The following is an 18,815-nucleotide window of genomic DNA, read 5'->3' as shown; positions in this document are numbered from 1 at the left end:
TTAGGGACATGAGTATTCTCCTCTCCCTTACTGCTATTACCTCCCATCAATGCAGAGCATTTTCTCTACTTTTCCCTCCATTTCCAGACTTGTCAGAGCACTGTCAGTTGCCTCTACAGCTGACAGACACCCACCAATAGCACAACAGGAAATATGGGACTTACTGGTCCCACAACCCTTAGCAACTCAGCTCTGGGACAATTCCCCAAATCACCAACATGTGCTATTCAAAGCACATGCAGTCCATTACACTTTCTGAACTTCTCAGAAATTAGCGTTTACAAACATCTACCCCAGCAGGACACAATGTAATAGAAGTCACATGGTCCCCTGTGCTATAGCTCTTGAAAAAAGAATTACTATTTATAAAGCCCTTCTCTTCATAGGAAAGTATTTTTATTACATCAGATCTTTACGGTTGCTACTTTCTTTCAAAAGAGTTCAGAAAACAAGTACACAATTGGAAGCTTCTTTTAGCAACAAATGTTTCTCAAACTGGAAACTTTCAGATTAAAAGGTGAAATACAGTGATACTTTTTCCTTTCCATTGTTGCCTTCTCTCAGGAGTGTTTACCATACCTACTTAAAGCCCAAAGGAGAACAGGTTTGTACCTTTAATGACATTTAAGATTATCACAAAGAAAGCTATTGTGTGCCAATTTGGACACTTTTCTCATAAACAAGCAATATAAAAAGCCTTAGCGTTTTCATATCAGGGTAGACATATAAGATTTCCAGAAACCAAGTATTGATTTCTGGAACTCAACTCAAATATTGAAGACCATGAGTGGCATTAACAAAGCCATCATTACATAATACAAAGTCTTTAGCAGCAGTAGAGGTTTAAGATATCCACCTACCCTGGGCTGTTCATTTCAGCTCACACATCACCTTTTCCTGTCTCCATTCTGTCTGGTGCCTTGATTGCAGAAGCACAAGCTCTTGTGTTCTGTGAAACAGATTAAAGAAGAGATCTTTCACTTTCTGCAGTCTATTTAAGCCAGACTGGTTCCCTAACCTATTTTGCAGAGCTGTAGTACCTATGTTTGTGTCAACACAGCATCCTAAGTTTGTAGCTTTGTAAAAACTCATACTTACCATTATCATCCAGTACTACCCTTCTCCAAACCCTCATGCATTTCCCCATCATTTGCTGTTTGAAGCATCTGTACAGCTACACAGAAAACTTCATTTGAGTTTAAGCACTTTGTTTTCCACTTGGTTAGTTTTAATTTATAGCAATAGCCTGCTGGGAGAAGTGAGTACAGGGTCTGTTAGAAAAAAAACAAAAAACCAAGACTGAAACTATTTCTCCAATGATAGGGTGATGTCTTATGCAGTTGGAAGGATATCTGAAATTCAAGATACTAATTTGCAGCTCTCAAGTTAGATAGGTTGGAAAATCTAGAACAGATTTAAGTTCTCCGAGAATGGCCACTTGATCAAAAGCAACACTACAGAGCACCTGAATTGGGTATTTCCTGATTGGAAGCATTGGCATCTCCACATTTATGGCCATATCCAAGTTTGAATTTGGCCCATCTTAAAAGATCTGAATGTTGCTCAGAAGCACCAAGTATTTATACTGGATTCTACTTAGATATATGTTGAGTTTTGTAATATCTACTTCAGCATTTGTCGTGTGGTGGCAAATGGTGCTGGATACAGTGCAAGATCCAGACTTTCAGCAAATTACTTTTTAATCTCAATGGACCTGTATCCCTACATCTTTCAGTATAGTTAACTCATTAAAAGTGCAAGCCTAATATGGCCTTGTGCTCAGAAGAGCCTAATAACTTCTCATTTACAACATCCCCTCATCTGAAAAACAATTAAGTACAAAAAAAAAGAGAAAGACTGAATATTATAAGCCCATTTTTACAATGCTAGTATTAAAAGTTTCATTCTCTCTTAACAAGTGCTATTGCAGTTTAAATACTGACGCATAGTAAACTATGAAATTGATTGTTTTCAGTAACAAATTACTTTTTTCACAGACTGCATCAAGGCCGTAATAAGAGGACTCCTGAGATAAATGTGACTAAGCAGCAGGAGTTAATTAAGTAGGACAATGAGTAAGCATTGATGGGTGTGATAGGAGGCCCAGCTGATTTAATTGCCAGTCTAATTATCAATTAGAAAATCAAGAAACAGCACGTAAGTGAAATATTCTATTTGGTGAAAGTTTAATGATTTTAGAGACCCAGAAGAACAGTATTAATTGCTATTTTAGGACTACAGAAGGAGATTTTTCTCTTCTTACTAAAATAGCGGTCCTTAGTACCTCTAAAGTGACTAATAAATGTATATACAGTCTTCTCATAGTCAAATATTTAAAGCCTTATATATCCTCTGCTGTACCAATGCAGAACAAATAAAAAGGCAGCAATTAAGTATTCAAACACACTACCTATAAACCACTCGGCTTAGGTCAAAACCTTTCTGCATTTATTTTATAAGGATAATAACTGTCCAACAGTGTGAAAAAGTCATATTAACCATTTACAGCATGTTTCCACAACCCAATTTCCAGACAAAAAGAGTCAAGGAGCTATTTAAACCTATAAAGGGCAAAGAGCCAGTTGGCTACGGTCATTGTTGAAATGTTTCATAAAGCAACTGCAAGAAAATAAAATTACGAAAAAAAAATTGATGGAGAGCCAAAAATATTAATGTATTGGAACACAGTGAACTTTTTACAAGCTGTAAATACTTTTTTGGGTTCTCACATGTAAACCATAAAGAATGTTGAGGTTTTTCTCAGAACTCCTAATATTAGCACGGAGTTCTTAAAGAACACTATCTATCACAGAAAAAGATCAGAAAGACATTGTGTTACAAGACCAATGTTATTTCTCACTACAATTACAAAAAGCTAATTGTTGTGTATCAAGAGGACCAAAGAATTGGAGACAGAAGGTTAAAAAACTAGAAACACGGGCAAACAGCCATAATAACACATACAGTCTGAACTTAGGACACTAATAAGATGCTTCTTATAAAAATTAAAAACAAAAAAAAAACCCAAAAAACCAGCATCCTGTAAGCCTTATTCATATCCGTTATAAACAACTAAAAATACTGCAGGTTTTTGGCTACTGAAGAATTCCCTTGTCCAGGTGTAGAACAGACCCTTAGCAGCTCCGTACCCAGAAAAGTGTCAAATTCATTTTCTGCTAAGGTGAGCCGCACTAATCAGAGTTTAGACAACACCTTTTTCCCAAAAATATGTCTAACTTCTCAAGCAAGGTAACAGCTTTTCATCAGCTTAATCCAAACATGTTTTCCTCCTGAACAACATCTTAAAAACCCAAATGCTTCAAGTCACTCCACAAACAATTACTAACATCAAGCACGCTTTCCCTGGGTTCCTGAGGGCGCTATGGCAAACACCGGATTTTCAGCCTTTCACCTGAGAAACACCATTACAGTACCACCCCGGGAGGGTCACTCACCAGGGGACAGGAGCAGCAGACACAAAGCAGAGGGGACGGAGCCCACCCTCGCCCCATGTCGCGCAGGCGAACGTTGGCAGGGCCCTTCCTGCCATTTTGTGGCGGCCGTCCCCTCTGCATCGCCCAGCAACGCCCAGGTCCTGAGGGCCCCGGGCCGGCCATAGGTCCCGCCGGGGAACATGGCGGAGGCCTGCAACTTCGTAGCACGGGATAACTGCTGGTAACAGCCCCAGCCGCAAGGCTCCTCTAGTGCCTCTTTCCTTCCCTCTCCCCCTTTAGCTCCGCTTTTAGGAGGGGGGAGGCTGAAGGAATATGTTCGTATATTCACTTCACGTGTGTGTGCTCATCCAGCTGCCTGTAGGTAGCCTGGGGTTTTAAATACCCTCAGGTGGCAGAGCCCCGGGGTGGCCGTGCGCAGCTGTGACAGAACCGGTGGCCGAGCGCAGCTGTGACAGACCCGGGCTGCTCCTCTGTTCCCCTCCATCCTCCCTCCCCGGGTGAGGAAAGAGCAGCAGGCCCGGGGCAGAGCTGGGGCCGTTTCATCATTCCATAGGAAATTAAAATATGTACAAAAGGACGCAAGTGCTTGCTTTTGAGTGTTTCTTCTAAAAAATGTGTCAGCAAATTTGCCCTCTTCCAGTTCCTAACGTAATTTGCAGGGAGATGCATTCGCACCGACTGCTCCGTTTCAGACCTATGGAAATTATTTCCCTGTTACCTCAGAGACACAACTGTTAGCTTGTAAATACATAGTTACTGTTTTGAGGTAAAAGTCTAAAGATTTGTTCTAGAATGTATTGCTTTGTGACATTAGTGGTTGGCTTTGCATTGTGTGTGTGTGTGAGGGGTGTTTAATAAGTGTTTCAAAGTCAAATGTTCTCTGTTTTAGGAAAAAAAACGTTGAAAATGAGCGAGAAGTTGCAAGAATGTGGTATCAAAAATGGGGCTTCTTGAAAGGACGTCCTGAGGAGGTAACGTTTAAAGGCATAGAAGCAAAACATGAAATTTACATGTACACAAATTTATCTGGACACAAAATATGAAGAGGTCAAAAGACTTCAATAGTATAGAGTATGCTTTACTAAGTCAGGTTCCAAGGTAACAAGTGTACTCCTTTTAAGATGGGTTCATAGTCTCTGTTTTCCTCTGAATAAAACATTGCAAGTGGTAATTTATATGCTGTGCATATTCTGATATATTTCTCTTGAGAAACATGATTCCCAACAGTGTTAACAAGTACTAGATGCACACTGACAGGAAAATATTTCCCCTTTGTCTATCCATATGGTAGTTTAAAAATCAAGGGGAAAAGGTTCTAGCTAATTAAAATTTCAGTGGGGGAATTTACAACAAATGAAAATATTTGGAGAGATGTCTATTCCCAGTAATGTTTAGATATTAGTATATAGTAGCACATAATGTTACCTTTGGAATCACAGCATTGTGGTGCTAAAGAACAGGGTTGATGCGGCCCCTGAATAGTTATAAATGTACTTTCCATAGGATTAGAAATACTTAGTCTGTTCTAGATTTTTTTTTTTTCTTTTTTTTTTTTTTCTTTTTTTTTTTTTTTCTGTAGTTAATGCAAATTAGCACCTTTGAAAATTTTGGTCCTCTAGACTTCTACATCCATCCTTGATAACTGCAGTCTGTCATGTATACCACCTTCACACAGTACTAACTTGTAGAATTAATTAGTCTTTGTTCTGTGGTCATATAAAATATATTTCTAGCCCTTTTTCAACCAGCAATATAGAGAGTCAGAATCACTCAGCAATATTTAGCCTTTCATCTGAAATTCTGAACTACATCACTTTCTGAAACCAAAAAAGTGCATTACAGTAATTTGCAAAACTCTATACTAAGTAGTCCTGATTTAGATGGAAAGAACAAGGAGTTCAGATGCAACAATGAGGGGAATGGTATAGATATCAGATATTACAATATATTCCAAAAGATAGAGGCCAATTTTTAATGTTGATATTTTGGTTTTAGTTATTTAAAGATGAAAAGAAAGAAAGCACAAGGCCCAAGATAGAGCTCCCAGAACATCTGCGGTTTCGATCTGTGTCACCTGTGGAAAAATACATTAAGGTTAGAAAATTAGCTTTTAAAATTGCAATACAGCAATATCTGTCTTAAGAAACCACACAAGTTCTAAAAATCAGTTGTGTCGTACAGGTGGGCCTTCAACTAAAGGTCAAAGTAAATTGCATTTGCAACCTGAGCAATGCTTTAGGAGCATTCATTTAAGACAAGGAATTGCTCTTTGGATATGGCTGTTGGTTCACAGAGCTTTCACTGTACATAATCATCTTTCTGTAAAGAAGCTCTTCCATGCACTCCTCTGTGACATCTTGTAACAGAACAGTCAGCTCTACAGCTTAATACAGAGGAGTGCTCACAGAGCTATTTATGACTGCTGACCATTTATTGCTCAAATATTCATATACATGTCTTAATTCTACCATAATCTTAACTCTCAGTGTTAACTATTGGTTAAGATGCAGTCATTTTTCTAGCTTTATTTAACAGTCTTCTTTTTGGCAGACAATGCCCCTGTCCTCTTCAGTGGCACAAACAGAACAGGAGTTTTAGTGAGCGAGTTTGTAATATTCAGTTGTATATTATATATTTATATTCATATATTCAAATTCTAAAAGTTGTCAAACACCTGGAAGTGAGAGACAAATGTGACTGATGGTTTGATTTATAAATATACAGTGTCAGAATCACCAGTGGCAGGGTAACTATACAGGCAGCTGAATCAGTGACATTGGGAGAAGAACATATAAGAGGGGAAGGAGAAGATGCTAATGAAAAGGAATATTTTAGTCCATTTAGAGAAGATTAAGGAAACAAGAGATGGGAAATTCCTACTTGCTGAATTAGCTTTATTTCAAAGGATTCCAACGGTGGGAAGGTAAGGTGGGGAAGCAGTAAAACCTGAGATTAAATGGAAACAAAAATGAAGAGCTAGTGCTGAGTGTGGCAGAGCAATTAAATGGCAGCATTTCTGCCTTTAGTACAATGTGTTCTTCAGTTTTGTCTCAATTTTACTTCTGCTTCAGTACAGTCAGGGTGTATTTGAGTTAACAAATCACTCTGTTATTAGCTGCAAAAGTAGAATGCATAGCCTTGTGCATACTGAAACTGGATTCATAGTTTCAATTTCACCTCAGAATCCTTATTTGCTAAGGAAGATAAGGGTTAGTTGTGATTTAGGTCACCATTTATGTATTCAGAGTGAAGTTTTTTAAATCCTTATTCAGAACTATGTTCAGTCTTTCTGCAGATTTACCTTCGTGGCAACAGTCCTCCTATCTGTTCTTGTCTGTAGGTTAGATTAAGAATTGCTTCTTCATAGTCCCTTCCCCCAGATTGCAAGTGTGACATGATTTCCTTCATTATCCTGCTCAGTGGGTGGCACTTCTGGCCATAAAAATTATCTTTTTTGAGGAACTGCTCCACCTAAGTATCATAAACATTTTCTAATCTTGGCCAAAGAACAAAGTGAAGCAACTCTGGCAAGAGAACTGAAACATTGTTCTCTTGCTGTGTGTTTCTCTGCTAAGTCCCCAGATGCTAAAATGATACAACGTGCCCAATTGAGATGATTCAGCCAAAGTAAGCACAGCAGTCACTGAACAGAGGCTGTTGGCTTTTGTTTTGTTTGCTTTTTAGCTAGATTAGTTGCAGTTTAACTTGATGCTTACCCATCTTTTCAAGTAGAAAGAAAGTGGAATGAGTAAGTAGCTCTTGATGCAAAAGCCAGCTTGGTCAGTAATATCTTTAGCATTTGGCAACACAACCATTATTCCATAGCTGGATTGCCACCAAATATGTAACAGCAAGTATAAAATGCTATTTCTCCTGTTTAGTTAACTTGTTTGAAGGATTATTATTATTCTGTAAGGAAAAAAGCTAAAGATAAAGACCAAAGTCTTCTAATAATGCTAAGACACCAAAGCCCTTAGAAAGTTATTAAGAAAAACTTAAAGAAAAAACAAAACAAAACAAACATACACTACTAAACAACACCTTTACTATTTTATTTCCTGTTTTACATACCAATTAGGGAAGTAAAAGATTTTTTTAAAAAACGGTGGTAAATCAAAGTAAGTTACTTCATTATAATTTGAACATTTTACTTCTTTTTTTCCTTGCTATAGAGTAGGAACTAAATTATTCAAGTGACTTTTATCAACTATCCTGTACTATAAATCAGACCTGCATGCAACTGAGCTTTCTTTCTTGGTTCTTTTTTGCTTTTATTAGTGTCAGTATATGTGCAGGGTATTAATTAATCAGATTGCATTTAAAAACAATATTTTTCATAAGTTCTCTTTTCCATCCACACAGTACAGCATAAAACAGGATGTTGCATGACTGATACTACAATTTAAAAAAAACTTATAATAATTTAATTTTACATGTTACTCTTATTTTAGGTGCTTCCATCTCCTCCAGTACCTAAGACTACCCAGGGGTTTATTGGATGGAGATCAGGTGTTCCAGAGCTGAGCCTTGAACATGGTTTTCAAATCCATAGCTGCAAAGGTAGCTTTTCTAAGGATTTGAAGTGGCCATCTGGGCCCACTGACTGACACCAGAAACACCAGTGAGACAAACAGTTCCATTTGCATCCCTACCCTAACATTCTATAGTGGACTGTTGGATTGTTAAACATCTATGCTTAAAATATGATTTGCATAAATATCCACAACTGTTTTGGTAAAGTGCAAACATTTTAATGTAGCATTTTACTTGCTACTGACTTTTTGAAATTCATGGCATCCGAGCTGTTAACAGTGCTTCAGGTTTACTTAGAAGTAACAATTAATAAACTCATACAAAGATCACAGAGCAGGTTCTAGTTTTATTAGCATTAGTAAGACTATGATTTTTAAATATTTATTGCAAGTCTTTGAAAAACTTTATTTATAATGACAGAACACATTTTATAATTGCTTCTCCATGAACATCTCCATTCAGACCTAAGTTTCACAGCACCTTTTCCAAACATGAATACATACTGTAATGTTCCTGAGAATCTTAACCTGCTCATCCCCAACACTGTACCAGTACTGAAATCTGTGTTTAAAACTAATTTTCAATTAGCACTCTGAACTGGATCACTACTGAGTTGCTCAAGTGCGTGTGCTAAATACAAAATATCTCTTTTGTACTGCAAGGGGATAAAAGGCGGAGAAGAGTAGCAGGCACGACTTGAATTGGCTCAAGCTATTAAATGTCTTTTTTGTTGTGTTTGCTTTGCAGGTAGTTTGTGTAGTTACATATATAAGTAACTGGGTAGTTCCCAGTGCAGCTGCCTGATTGGTATAAATAAGGCAGAAAAAGTCCCTTTAACAAGATGAAGTCACTTTCAAAACAGCGGTTTTTTCAATTAGTTGATCTGAATGCAAAAGTGTTACAAAGTATTTATGTTGCACCAGTTTTGTTTATGCAAATATTTTTTCCAACCATGACTGGTGAAAGACTGAGGATCAGTAGGGGTTGCACTGGGAGTTACTGGTGTAGCTACCTCAGTGCTGTGGAGTTCAGTCTTGCACTTCATTACCTACCTGCACGTAAACTCTGAAGTTGTAAATATTATAGCAACTATTTGCAGGATATAGCTCTAGTTGGGTGTTTAAACTAAAAGACTGTTTAAACAAACAAAGAAGAAATCAATACAGGCAGCTCATTCTAACTTGTTATTTCTTTTCACTTTAATCCTGCTGCAAGATCTCCTTTGTATTCTACTTCTTGAGTCAGCAGTAAGTCCTTGGCTTTCATAGCAGTAGGTCACCAGTTAGTGTTTGTTCTTTCTTTCTTCCCAAGAAATGACTCACAATGATCAGCATCCCACCTATTTTTTAACATCTAGTTCCAAATGCCCCCCAAATAATAATGTTTTACTTTTTCCATATTCTTTACAAATAACAGAGAAGTGACTCATATCCTTTGGAAAGATTACCCAAGAAAGAATACATATCAGAAGTAACTTCAGACACATTACTTAAAAAACAGAATGAAGAATAACTTGGAATCAAACTCTGGAAATTGATGCTAAATTGTAGTTTAGCTACTAACTATAACACGTGTTAACTGTTTTTCAAACAAGTAAGATAATTGTAAGAATAGTATTTTAAATCAGTGTCCTTTCCTGCTATTGCTAGGTTTTTATTTTAATTACTAAACTAAACTAAATTTTTTTCAGAAAACTGAAACCATCTTTTTTTTTTACTATTTTCAAATGAACTAGTTCTTCACTAACAGGTGCATTTTAAAGAAGAGATATGGGTGACACTTTCAGAATTGCACATGCAAAAAATGTATTGTATTCAATGCAGTCACCACAGCAAGAAAATAGGTCAACCATACATCTTTTGCCACCATGGGTGTGTGCCTTCATATACTTTACTGGGTGTGTGATTAAATAATACTAAAGGCTTAAATGACTGTTGCATTTAAGTTGAAGAACTATGAAATCAGAATTATCTTTCTGACAAACACTTGCTTTATAAACAACAAAATTGGGTGACAAAAACCTGGTGCGTTTTCTTTCACATTGTGTTCTTTTCTGTGCTGTTAGAACTGGCATAGAACTGGTACTTCCTATTTATAATTTCATTAATGTAAGATACTTTACAGGGAGCTCTCAGCTGAAAGATTATTATTTATTTAAAATGTATTTTGCATCAGAGAACAGAGTGCTGATTAGTTGATAGTGAAGTGGTGGTTCTGAATAAGTAGCCCTACTCTAATTTCAGTCACCATACAAGTGTTGCTGTACATTTTGAAATAAGCAAAATGAAAAGCAACCAGAGCATGGGCATAGCCAATTGCTCCAGCTACTGTACAAGGTGAGCACTTAGAGAATAAATCTAATCACTGTTCATCATGGGGCATCCCTACAAAGTTACACACTGTGACTATCCTAATGGATAATCCAACAATTACTGTCTCCAGTTCCTGCTGTTGGTTTCTCTGTCAGCATGAATTAAATTTAAATCTGAGATTGTTTGCCTCACAAAACAGAAGAGGTAGATCCTTTTTTTCTTTTTTTTTTTTTTCTTTTTTTTTTTTTTCTTTTTTTTTTTTTTTTTTTGGTTCAGAGACTTAAGGCATCCCCATTTTCCCCTTTAGTGAAGGATTCCTTGTGGTTTCTTCCACATTCAGCAGACTACCAAAATGACAAGCACAAGTCTAACATAGACCTTGGCATCCAGAACTGAAGTCTCTACTCCCATGTGAAGCTCAGCCCAGGTCATTTCTTGTATAAAGTTCCTAAATGTGTTGTATTTAATTCCCCTTGAAACCCTGTCAGTGAAGCAGGACAGATAAGGCCCACTTACAGACTTCTTCCTGACTCCTGTGGTTTTCACATCCCATCAAATTGTTACTCAGCTAGTTGAAAGCATGTCAAACCATTTCATAGGACCACAGTGTAATAAATTTAACTGTACTGGAAAATGATGCTGATGTGCTGTGAAACTGATCACATTGCCCCTTCAGTCTGCTCTATCATACATGGAAAAAACAAGCAGTATTGAGAAATAAATATAAAACAAAACCAGAAACTTGTTGAAAACAACACGAATCTATTTCATGTTCCATCAGTTAAAAACAAAACATTAGAAAGGGTCATTATTTTTGTCAGATGAATTGGAGATAATTACAACCTTAGTATTTAAGGCTGCTCACCCATCTAAAGACTTGTACTGTTACACAGAGAACAGGTCAAAGAGATTTAAATAATGCTCCTTCCTGTGTGCCTCAGTGGTGGATTTATTTCCGTAAGGATTTGTTACTGGAAATTCCTTGATATAACCAGAAGAGTAGGACAGGACAGTTTTTCACCTCAATGCAGAACAATACAGCGTTGCCACCTTCAAGACAAACTTATCAGTCTGAGCATTGGATTTTACAGGCTCTGACAGATTATGAAATGTCCAAAACTATTCCAATATTGTGATAAGCCACTGGACACTTGGCACAAGGCCTGCAGAAAAGCCAGAGGTTGTGTTCATGAGGGGTTTTCTGAAACATCTGTATTTCCCTCTGCACCATCCTTGAACTACCATGGCTTCAGATGGCCACCATAAAATGCTGCAGCTTAGGGACAGCATCTCAGCTTTTGAAGGCAGTTTGTCAGATGTTCAGAGAAAGATAAGATGGAGTCAGACCCCATCTGTTAAATATAAAAAGAAACATAACAGGTTAATTTAATATCATTTAAGCAAAGGCAGCTGTATTTACTATGACATGCAAAATTCTGGTTGAACATGAAACAAAGTATTCTTCAGAACATCACTTCAAAAAGCTGTAAAGCAGGTTAGCAATAAACATCATTATGTCTTAACCCAAGTGTACTTTTTTCCAGCCTTTAATGCTTGAGTTATTCTTAATTCAGCACACTGATCTCAAAAGTAACATTACAGTTATTTTTACAGAAAGCAAACCTTCTAAAAGTACCAAAAAAAAATCACTGTGTGTTTAGCAACAGCCCAGAAAATCATAGACCAAAGGCTGGTTGTTACTTGTAGTGCTTTTAAATTTTTTAAATTTTTTTTATTTCTTTCTTTTTTAAGAGGTGAGAGCACATGAAAAACCTGAGCTTAGAATAAGCACACTTCCTACTCTTTGGAAATGCATAATAGAGGTTACATTTTATGGAAGAGGTGTGCGAGGTACATTATAGTACAATACATTAAAATAGCTTTTTTAGAGAGTATCTCTGAGGATAATTACCTGTCATATCTTTTATATAATTCAAGTTTATTACTCCTGACTTGTGTCAGTAACAAAAAGCTTGGGATTTAAGGATTGCTAAGAAAAAGGCAGCCATGTTTCACACAGGAGCAGTGCGTTTCTGTTTTCATTTCAGTTAATTCCTCAGGCATTTTCAGTGTTGCACTAAAAAACATATTGCAGCATATCTAAAGCCCTGTGGCAACCAAACCTCTGAACACTTAGATGCCTATCCAAACTTTAGATCAGACACAGGCAAAAATCTCTGTTTCCCCAGCTGAAGTTGCTAAGGCTTGCTCTGCAAGTCAAAGGAATTTAACTCTATTTCCATTTAATGGTCACTGTGCACTTATTGCAATAATGGGAATCCCACTTTAGGGATTTTCAAGCTTGTACTTATTCATATAACTGTTTCAGAATGGAAAGAAAGGATTACATCAGTAAATATGGAGTCCAGGAAACAAAAAATAATACTGCAGATGCATTTCTGTTGTGAGGCAGCTCACCTATTCCAAGCTCAGCTCTTCCTTTGTGTGATAAATGTTCCTTTACCATGTGGTAACCCAATGGATCCTGCTTTAGGTGGGGAATAGTTCCATAGCTGTGCTGAAATATGGCAGAAAGTTTGAAGTGGTTTATCAGCACCATGTCTTTTTATTAATGTAAATGACAGCTTATGATTGCAGACTGTGTATGTTGTCCAAGTTTGATTCAATTTTGAATTTTTCCCTTTCCCTTGTATTTTAGCCCTCCATACTTTTATCTGTTTCAGTGAAGAGGCTGTGATTAAAGTAAACCTGAGAACATTAAAACACAAAAATAGATGCAACCATGAAGAAATAAACAAACAGAACAGAAAGAATCTTACTTCCTCCCCCCAGACCTTTTCAGTTTGGTGTCTCCACTGACACCAGCTTCATGGGGTGCCATCCAGTGTAGGCTACAGGTACCAGACTGGGATTAAATGTGGCTGGGCAGGACTCCTGCGAAGCAATGTTTGTAACAGCTCTAATTACAGCATTGCTTAGAGTTCGAGCATAAGGAGTGTAGATGTGGCCATTTTCTCTCCCTCCTTCCTTGATAAAGGCTCTTTATTTGATCCATTTTTCCGAGTCTGCTTTCCAGAGAGATTATTGTTGTAGGAATAGCCTCGCACCCAAACAAGGCACGGCAGCCTTCACCCCCCCCACACCCTGCACACACGCACTTCTGTCTCTTGCTTTTTTCTGAACGATGCCTCCAGGCTGCCGTGTGACACCCAGCTAATCTGTCCTGCTGAGAGTGCCACACAGCCCTGTGCTCCAGCCTGACCTAAACCTGACAATGCCTTCTCACTTCTGGCAGACTGAAAACACCCCCCTCTTTCTCCTTCTGAAGTGAGAGACGGTTAATGCTTTTATTCCTCACCGGGGAGCAAGATGAACTCAGCTATGCTAGTGAATCTCCTCTGCTTGCTGACACGCGTCAGACACAACATACTCATCCTTAAAAATTGCAGCAAAAACAAGAACAGAGCAAGAGCCCAAAAAAAAACGTTAGTGAGCTACCATCCCTGTCTGGAAAAATTAAGCAGACATTATGCTCTTATTGCCAGAGGACAGTCATGTCCTTTGTTTAAATGAAAGCTGTAGAGATTTCTCATGCTCCCCACCATGTGAATTACACCTTCCATCTTAGCATTATATTTGCTTAATGAACAGAACCCACGTATCTGCTGTAAAAGCCAAGATAGAGCTGACAGGCTGGAGAGAATGCAGGGAGAGACACTGTTTAATTTGTTCACTTGGGCAGAGAGATGTTGTCCCCCAGCTCATTTCCTTCCTGGCTGTAGACACAGGCGAAGTTGGGAGTTCTCTGTGGCAACACATCCTTAGGGGCAACAAAATAGCCCTTGCTTAAGCTCAAGTCCGGAGAAGTCAGGCTGGCTGTGCTGCTCCTGTGACAGGAAATGTGAGGGTGTGTGAGCAGTGGTGCCACTGGGTCAGGGACTGGGAGGAGAGAAAGCTCTGACAACTCCTGCTCTTTCACTGCAGTGCAGAGCACCAGGAGATGGGCCCTGAATCTCTAAGGTAGGAAGATTCCCTTTAGCCTATGCTTCTGGGGGGTCTTGAGCCAGTTCTGACCAGGGCACAGTGTCAGGATAAAGGGACCAGCTTGCAGTGCAAACTAGACAATAACCTGGCTCTCAAGGGTCACTGCAGGTGTTTGTTCTCCTAGAATCTATGTCCTTAATAATTTGAGTTACTTGGATGTGAATAACAAAAGACCAGTTTCACCAGCTCTCACCATGATTCTGACCAAAAAGGATTTTCACCATGTTTGTTTGTTCTACTTGCCTCATGTAGGACTGCTGAGAAAATAAGCATTGTAATGGGACAGCAGCTAGCAATGGACAGCTTGAGCCTAACCCCTCATCTTGTGTCAGAACTCTTTAACTTGAGAGGGAACAATCTAATTCATACTCAGCAATTAACAATTAAAATGCCCCTCAGGCATTTGTGCAGTATTTTACATTTAAAGGACTCAAGAAGGAGAAAGGCTTGCCTAAATCTGCTTTTAATTCTCCTTTCACTTCACTCTTAGAGTCATTGCCAATCAGTCATTATCTGTCAATAGTGAACCAGGCTGGTTCTGCTCCTGCTGCTTTCTGTTGGGTAGTCAGATTCTCTACTGCTGTGTGCACCTATTGGTTTGCTGGTTCTGCTGGAGTTATCTGTTGTGGGTTTGTGAAGCACAGAAGACACAAAATCACATAAATACTGCAATTATTTGGAATGTCTTGTATATTCATTTCATGTGTGTATTTGGCAGTGTAGCTAGAGTTGTTTTGGAACTGAATAATGCACATGCAGGTAGTAGTCATGGATATGATAAAAGCATCTGAAGAGAAAAGGTCTTCAGACCTAATAAGACAAAACTCTGTTTTGAAGAAGAGCTCTGTGCTGATGTTTTTTGCATTTTTTAATGAGAAAAAGTAGATAAACACACTCTGTTGGCTTTTAAGCCTATGTCTACTTATTGGTCCCCATAAGGCCAGGTTGGGTTCCGAAAGGTTGTTCTGTTCAGCTGATCGCACCTTAACCCAGTGGGTTTTGGATCCAACCTACTATCTAGCAGTGCTGGACTAGATTGTGAACCTCCTCAGGTCTATACTTCTAAGAAACAGTTCCGAATTTAGACTTCAGCTGACTACCAGATCCTCTAATCACATTGCCACATGAGGCAGGATATCTGTCAAAATGCAGGGAATAAATTTACAGCCATATTTAATCACAAATCCTCCTTAAAGACAGTCCAGACAACAGCTGACCCAAGGCCTGCAGAGCCAGAATAGTGTAAGAGGATAGGAAGCCTGTAAAGTAGAGTGCAGGCAGGATATGCTGCTTTAGGCAAGGCCCACAGATGAGCAAAATAAAGAGTTAGAAAATAAGTTCTTTGTTATACACTGAGATATCATAAAATATTAAAGCTTATAAGACAATAGTTCCAGCTCAGGTCTCTGACAACACTAATAAAACAAGTAAGCTTCACTTTCTCTCCTGATGACTACAGCCTTCTCTATAAAATTACATCTTTATTATGCATAATTCAATTTAATAAATTGCTTTTCTTTATTGTCCCTTCTAATTATGCACACATATGCTAGTTATTTATTATAATATATAAATCTTGACAAAAGAACTGCACAGAAGTATGTGCACACTTCCTCTGTAAGGAGAATGGAAAAAATCAGTCAGGCCAGTCAGGAATTTATTTACCCTCCTGTCCCATTTTGGATTTGGAGGTTTGCATACAGGTTCAGAAACTACCTCTGAATTCTGTTTGAGTCTCTCTTTGATTTTTAAAAGGGCATTAACTAGCTGTATTCCATAATGCATCACAACCCTTTCAGATGGTTTTTATTTCTGAAGAAGAAGGCCAGATGCACAGAAGTTTTTGTGCTTCTAGCAGCCTATTGATGACTACACAGAAACTCAATTTGTTGCTTGATTCTGTCTCAGCCTGAGGTCAGTGATGCTTGCTATTTCACATTGATTAATTTTAAACTTCTCTGATCATAACTCAGGACAATTCAGACCTTTAAACAATACATTATAGGATCCTTGCTTTCTCCACAAAGCTACAGAGGGAGCTTGGGTCGTATAGAAAAGTCATTGTCTGGCATTAGCATGGATAACCCCTTCAAGGCAAGATGCAAGGGCTGGATAGGAAGAAAGCAGACTGAACTTTTTTGTTCAAGCACATTTACTGTGCCGACCACTCACCCTTCCCTTCAAGAACATCTGCACTGAACAAAACTAAGCAAAAAACTTCAACTATTCTTTTTCAGCACATATCAAACTCCCTAGGGCATATAATTAATCTCATCTGCATGTCATATCTTTAAGGTGCCAAGATAGCATGTAGTCCAGAGGTACTTACCTACAGTGAGGAATGTAATGCAGGCCACTGCAATGGATGGATTTTTTGTTTGTGGTATTGATTTATTAATTTGTTACATACTAATCATTTATCAGCATATGGTACACAGAGAACACAAGAGGTCAGTCAATCAGCCATGCAGTCTATTACCCACTGGCCTACCATCTCTTCTCCAGAATTCTCTGAGAAGCTGAAGTCTGTTAAAACATGAAATAGGCAGATGAACTGAACTTCAAGTCCAGGAGAGGTTTAGTTTTATGAACTAAATGCCAACATTGTTTTGCACTCCTTGGGTTGAGCCCAGCCATGAAAGCACTCAACTAGATCCTAACTAGATCAGGGAGAGTTTGCCTCATGTCCCTAAGGTCAGAATTTGGCTAAACGTATGCAGAACATGTTTGGCTCATTACACATGTGCATATTAAATCTATACTCAGCAGAAAGGGAACAGAAAGACAATATATGGTAAAGACACTGGAATTGGACTTCAAAGATCAGGATGCAATTCCACAGACTCCCAGGGTGGCTTTGGCCACAACAGTCACTCTCCCCTGCTTCAGTTCCCATCTGTAAAAAGCAAAATAACCATTACTCCTTTTTACTTCATCCATCTCTGCAATTTAGACTCAGTTCTTTGTAGCAGTGTCTCTCAAAATACATCCAGCTCCCAGTTACACATTGTCCCCCTCAGAACAGCCTTATGAAACATATCAAGAAAAAAAAAAAAAAAAAGAACCTTATAAAATATTCCCTGATAAAATAAGACCACCAACACAACGATGCAGTGAATGGCTGTAATCTGTGGGAGGATTATTTCTCTTTGCCATAAATGCCATCTATTTTTCAAGACACAAGTTATTCCCTTTCATAGAACAGTGAACTCAATATCTGCAGACAGCTTGCCTGGAAACCAGTATGTTTTTCAAAGGCTCCCAGTAGTTTGTGACATTAAATAGAAGAAGGTGTCACATCTTAATGACAAACATTAGTACTAGCTTGCTTGATTAACATAATTTGTTTCTACACTCGTTATTTTATTCCAGATGAGCAGGTTTTCATCCATATTTTCTAGGGGAAAAAATATGCATTCTGACATAACAATGCTAATATGCCCTCTGCAATGACCTCTTATCTCTAACTTTTCATTCTCTCCTCCCATTCTCTTCAGTGCATAAAATCAGCTCTAGCAGCAGCTGTTGGTCAAGAGTCTCATGCACTGAGTACCCACCAAGGCTTTTGGGGTGTTGAGTACAGACAAAAGGTTTATTCCTATGACACACACATTTAAATTTAGCACTAAACTGGTGGGGAAAAAAGAGAAAAATATGTAAAATGTCACTTTCTGACAAGCAGAAAATTAGAATTCGTTCCCCCGAGAATTAAATGGACTTTTCTGCTTCCAGTCACTAACTATGACAAGGTTAACATTTTTCACTCTAATGACTAAGGACATTAAGTGTGCATGTGACTAAGAAATAAAATTACTAGAGGGTATTAGCTAAGTGTGTGACAACAGCCCAAACTGACAACAGAACTCCAAGGATACAGATTCTAACCAGAATCAACCAATTGCCATAGTGAACCAATGGATAACAGAAACATGGGATCCAGGTACAGCTGTTTAGGCAGCACTGTTACACATCATATTTCCTGTAACATCTAAAGCTGGATTCTCTTCTATTCATCTTATGCCTCTGAAGGGTTTTTGCTTGGCCAAACCAGCATGAAAAGATTCCTGTGTGTTTATACAACAGGAGACGAAAACCTGACTCTGTTCCTCTCATACGTGCTGGAATGAACATTCCCTCCATCTTCCTCTTCACCTTACTTGGTTACTTACAGAAGGAGGTGCTACTAAATGTGGAGATCTTCAGAAAGATCATTTTAAACCCAGCTCTCACATAACCTCTTTAGCAGGACCAGCCTTTTCAGCCATGCAGTGAGTCCAGTTGCAGAGCTGAGCTCTAGAAGAGAAGCACCAAGATAGTTTCCCACCCTAGAGACTTCCCCAGTGCATGTGCCCTTTTCACCACACTCTGACTCTGCATTCCACACTGTTCTCACTCTGACTGGAGTCTAATTACTTCTGGTCTTTGACCTCATTACTTCACACTTCTCAACAATAAAGTGCATAAGCCATTTACCTGCCTATAATCCTGATAACTCCAAGTAATTTTGAAT

At 38.4% G+C, this 18,815-nt stretch overlaps 1 protein-coding gene and 1 long non-coding RNA gene across 2 annotated transcripts in view; one reads left to right on the top strand and one right to left on the bottom strand.

The window, feature by feature from the left end:
* Positions 1-3,556, bottom strand: part of LOC139803488 (uncharacterized) — a 156,439-nt gene extending 152,883 nt beyond the window's left edge. The window contains exons 1-2 of the long non-coding RNA XR_011729021.1: positions 3,456-3,556; positions 861-949 (exon numbers count right to left, since the gene is read on the bottom strand). This is a non-coding gene — a long non-coding RNA (uncharacterized lncRNA). The remainder of the gene's footprint in view (positions 1-860; positions 950-3,455) is intronic.
* Positions 3,557-3,565: 9 nt separating this feature from the next.
* Positions 3,566-8,319, top strand: CIMIP1 (ciliary microtubule inner protein 1). Its single transcript, XM_071759698.1, has 4 exons — positions 3,566-3,675; positions 4,345-4,426; positions 5,451-5,549; positions 7,907-8,319. Exons 1-4 carry the CDS (start codon positions 3,635-3,637, stop codon positions 8,060-8,062), a joined length of 378 nt encoding a protein of 125 aa, XP_071615799.1. The 5' UTR covers positions 3,566-3,634; the 3' UTR covers positions 8,063-8,319.
* Positions 8,320-18,815: the final 10,496 nt, after the last annotated feature.

Source organism: Heliangelus exortis, chromosome 16 (assembly GCF_036169615.1).
Source record: "Heliangelus exortis chromosome 16, bHelExo1.hap1, whole genome shotgun sequence".
NCBI lineage: Eukaryota > Metazoa > Chordata > Aves > Apodiformes > Trochilidae > Heliangelus > Heliangelus exortis.
This window is presented reverse-complemented; position numbering and strand designations above follow the sequence as displayed.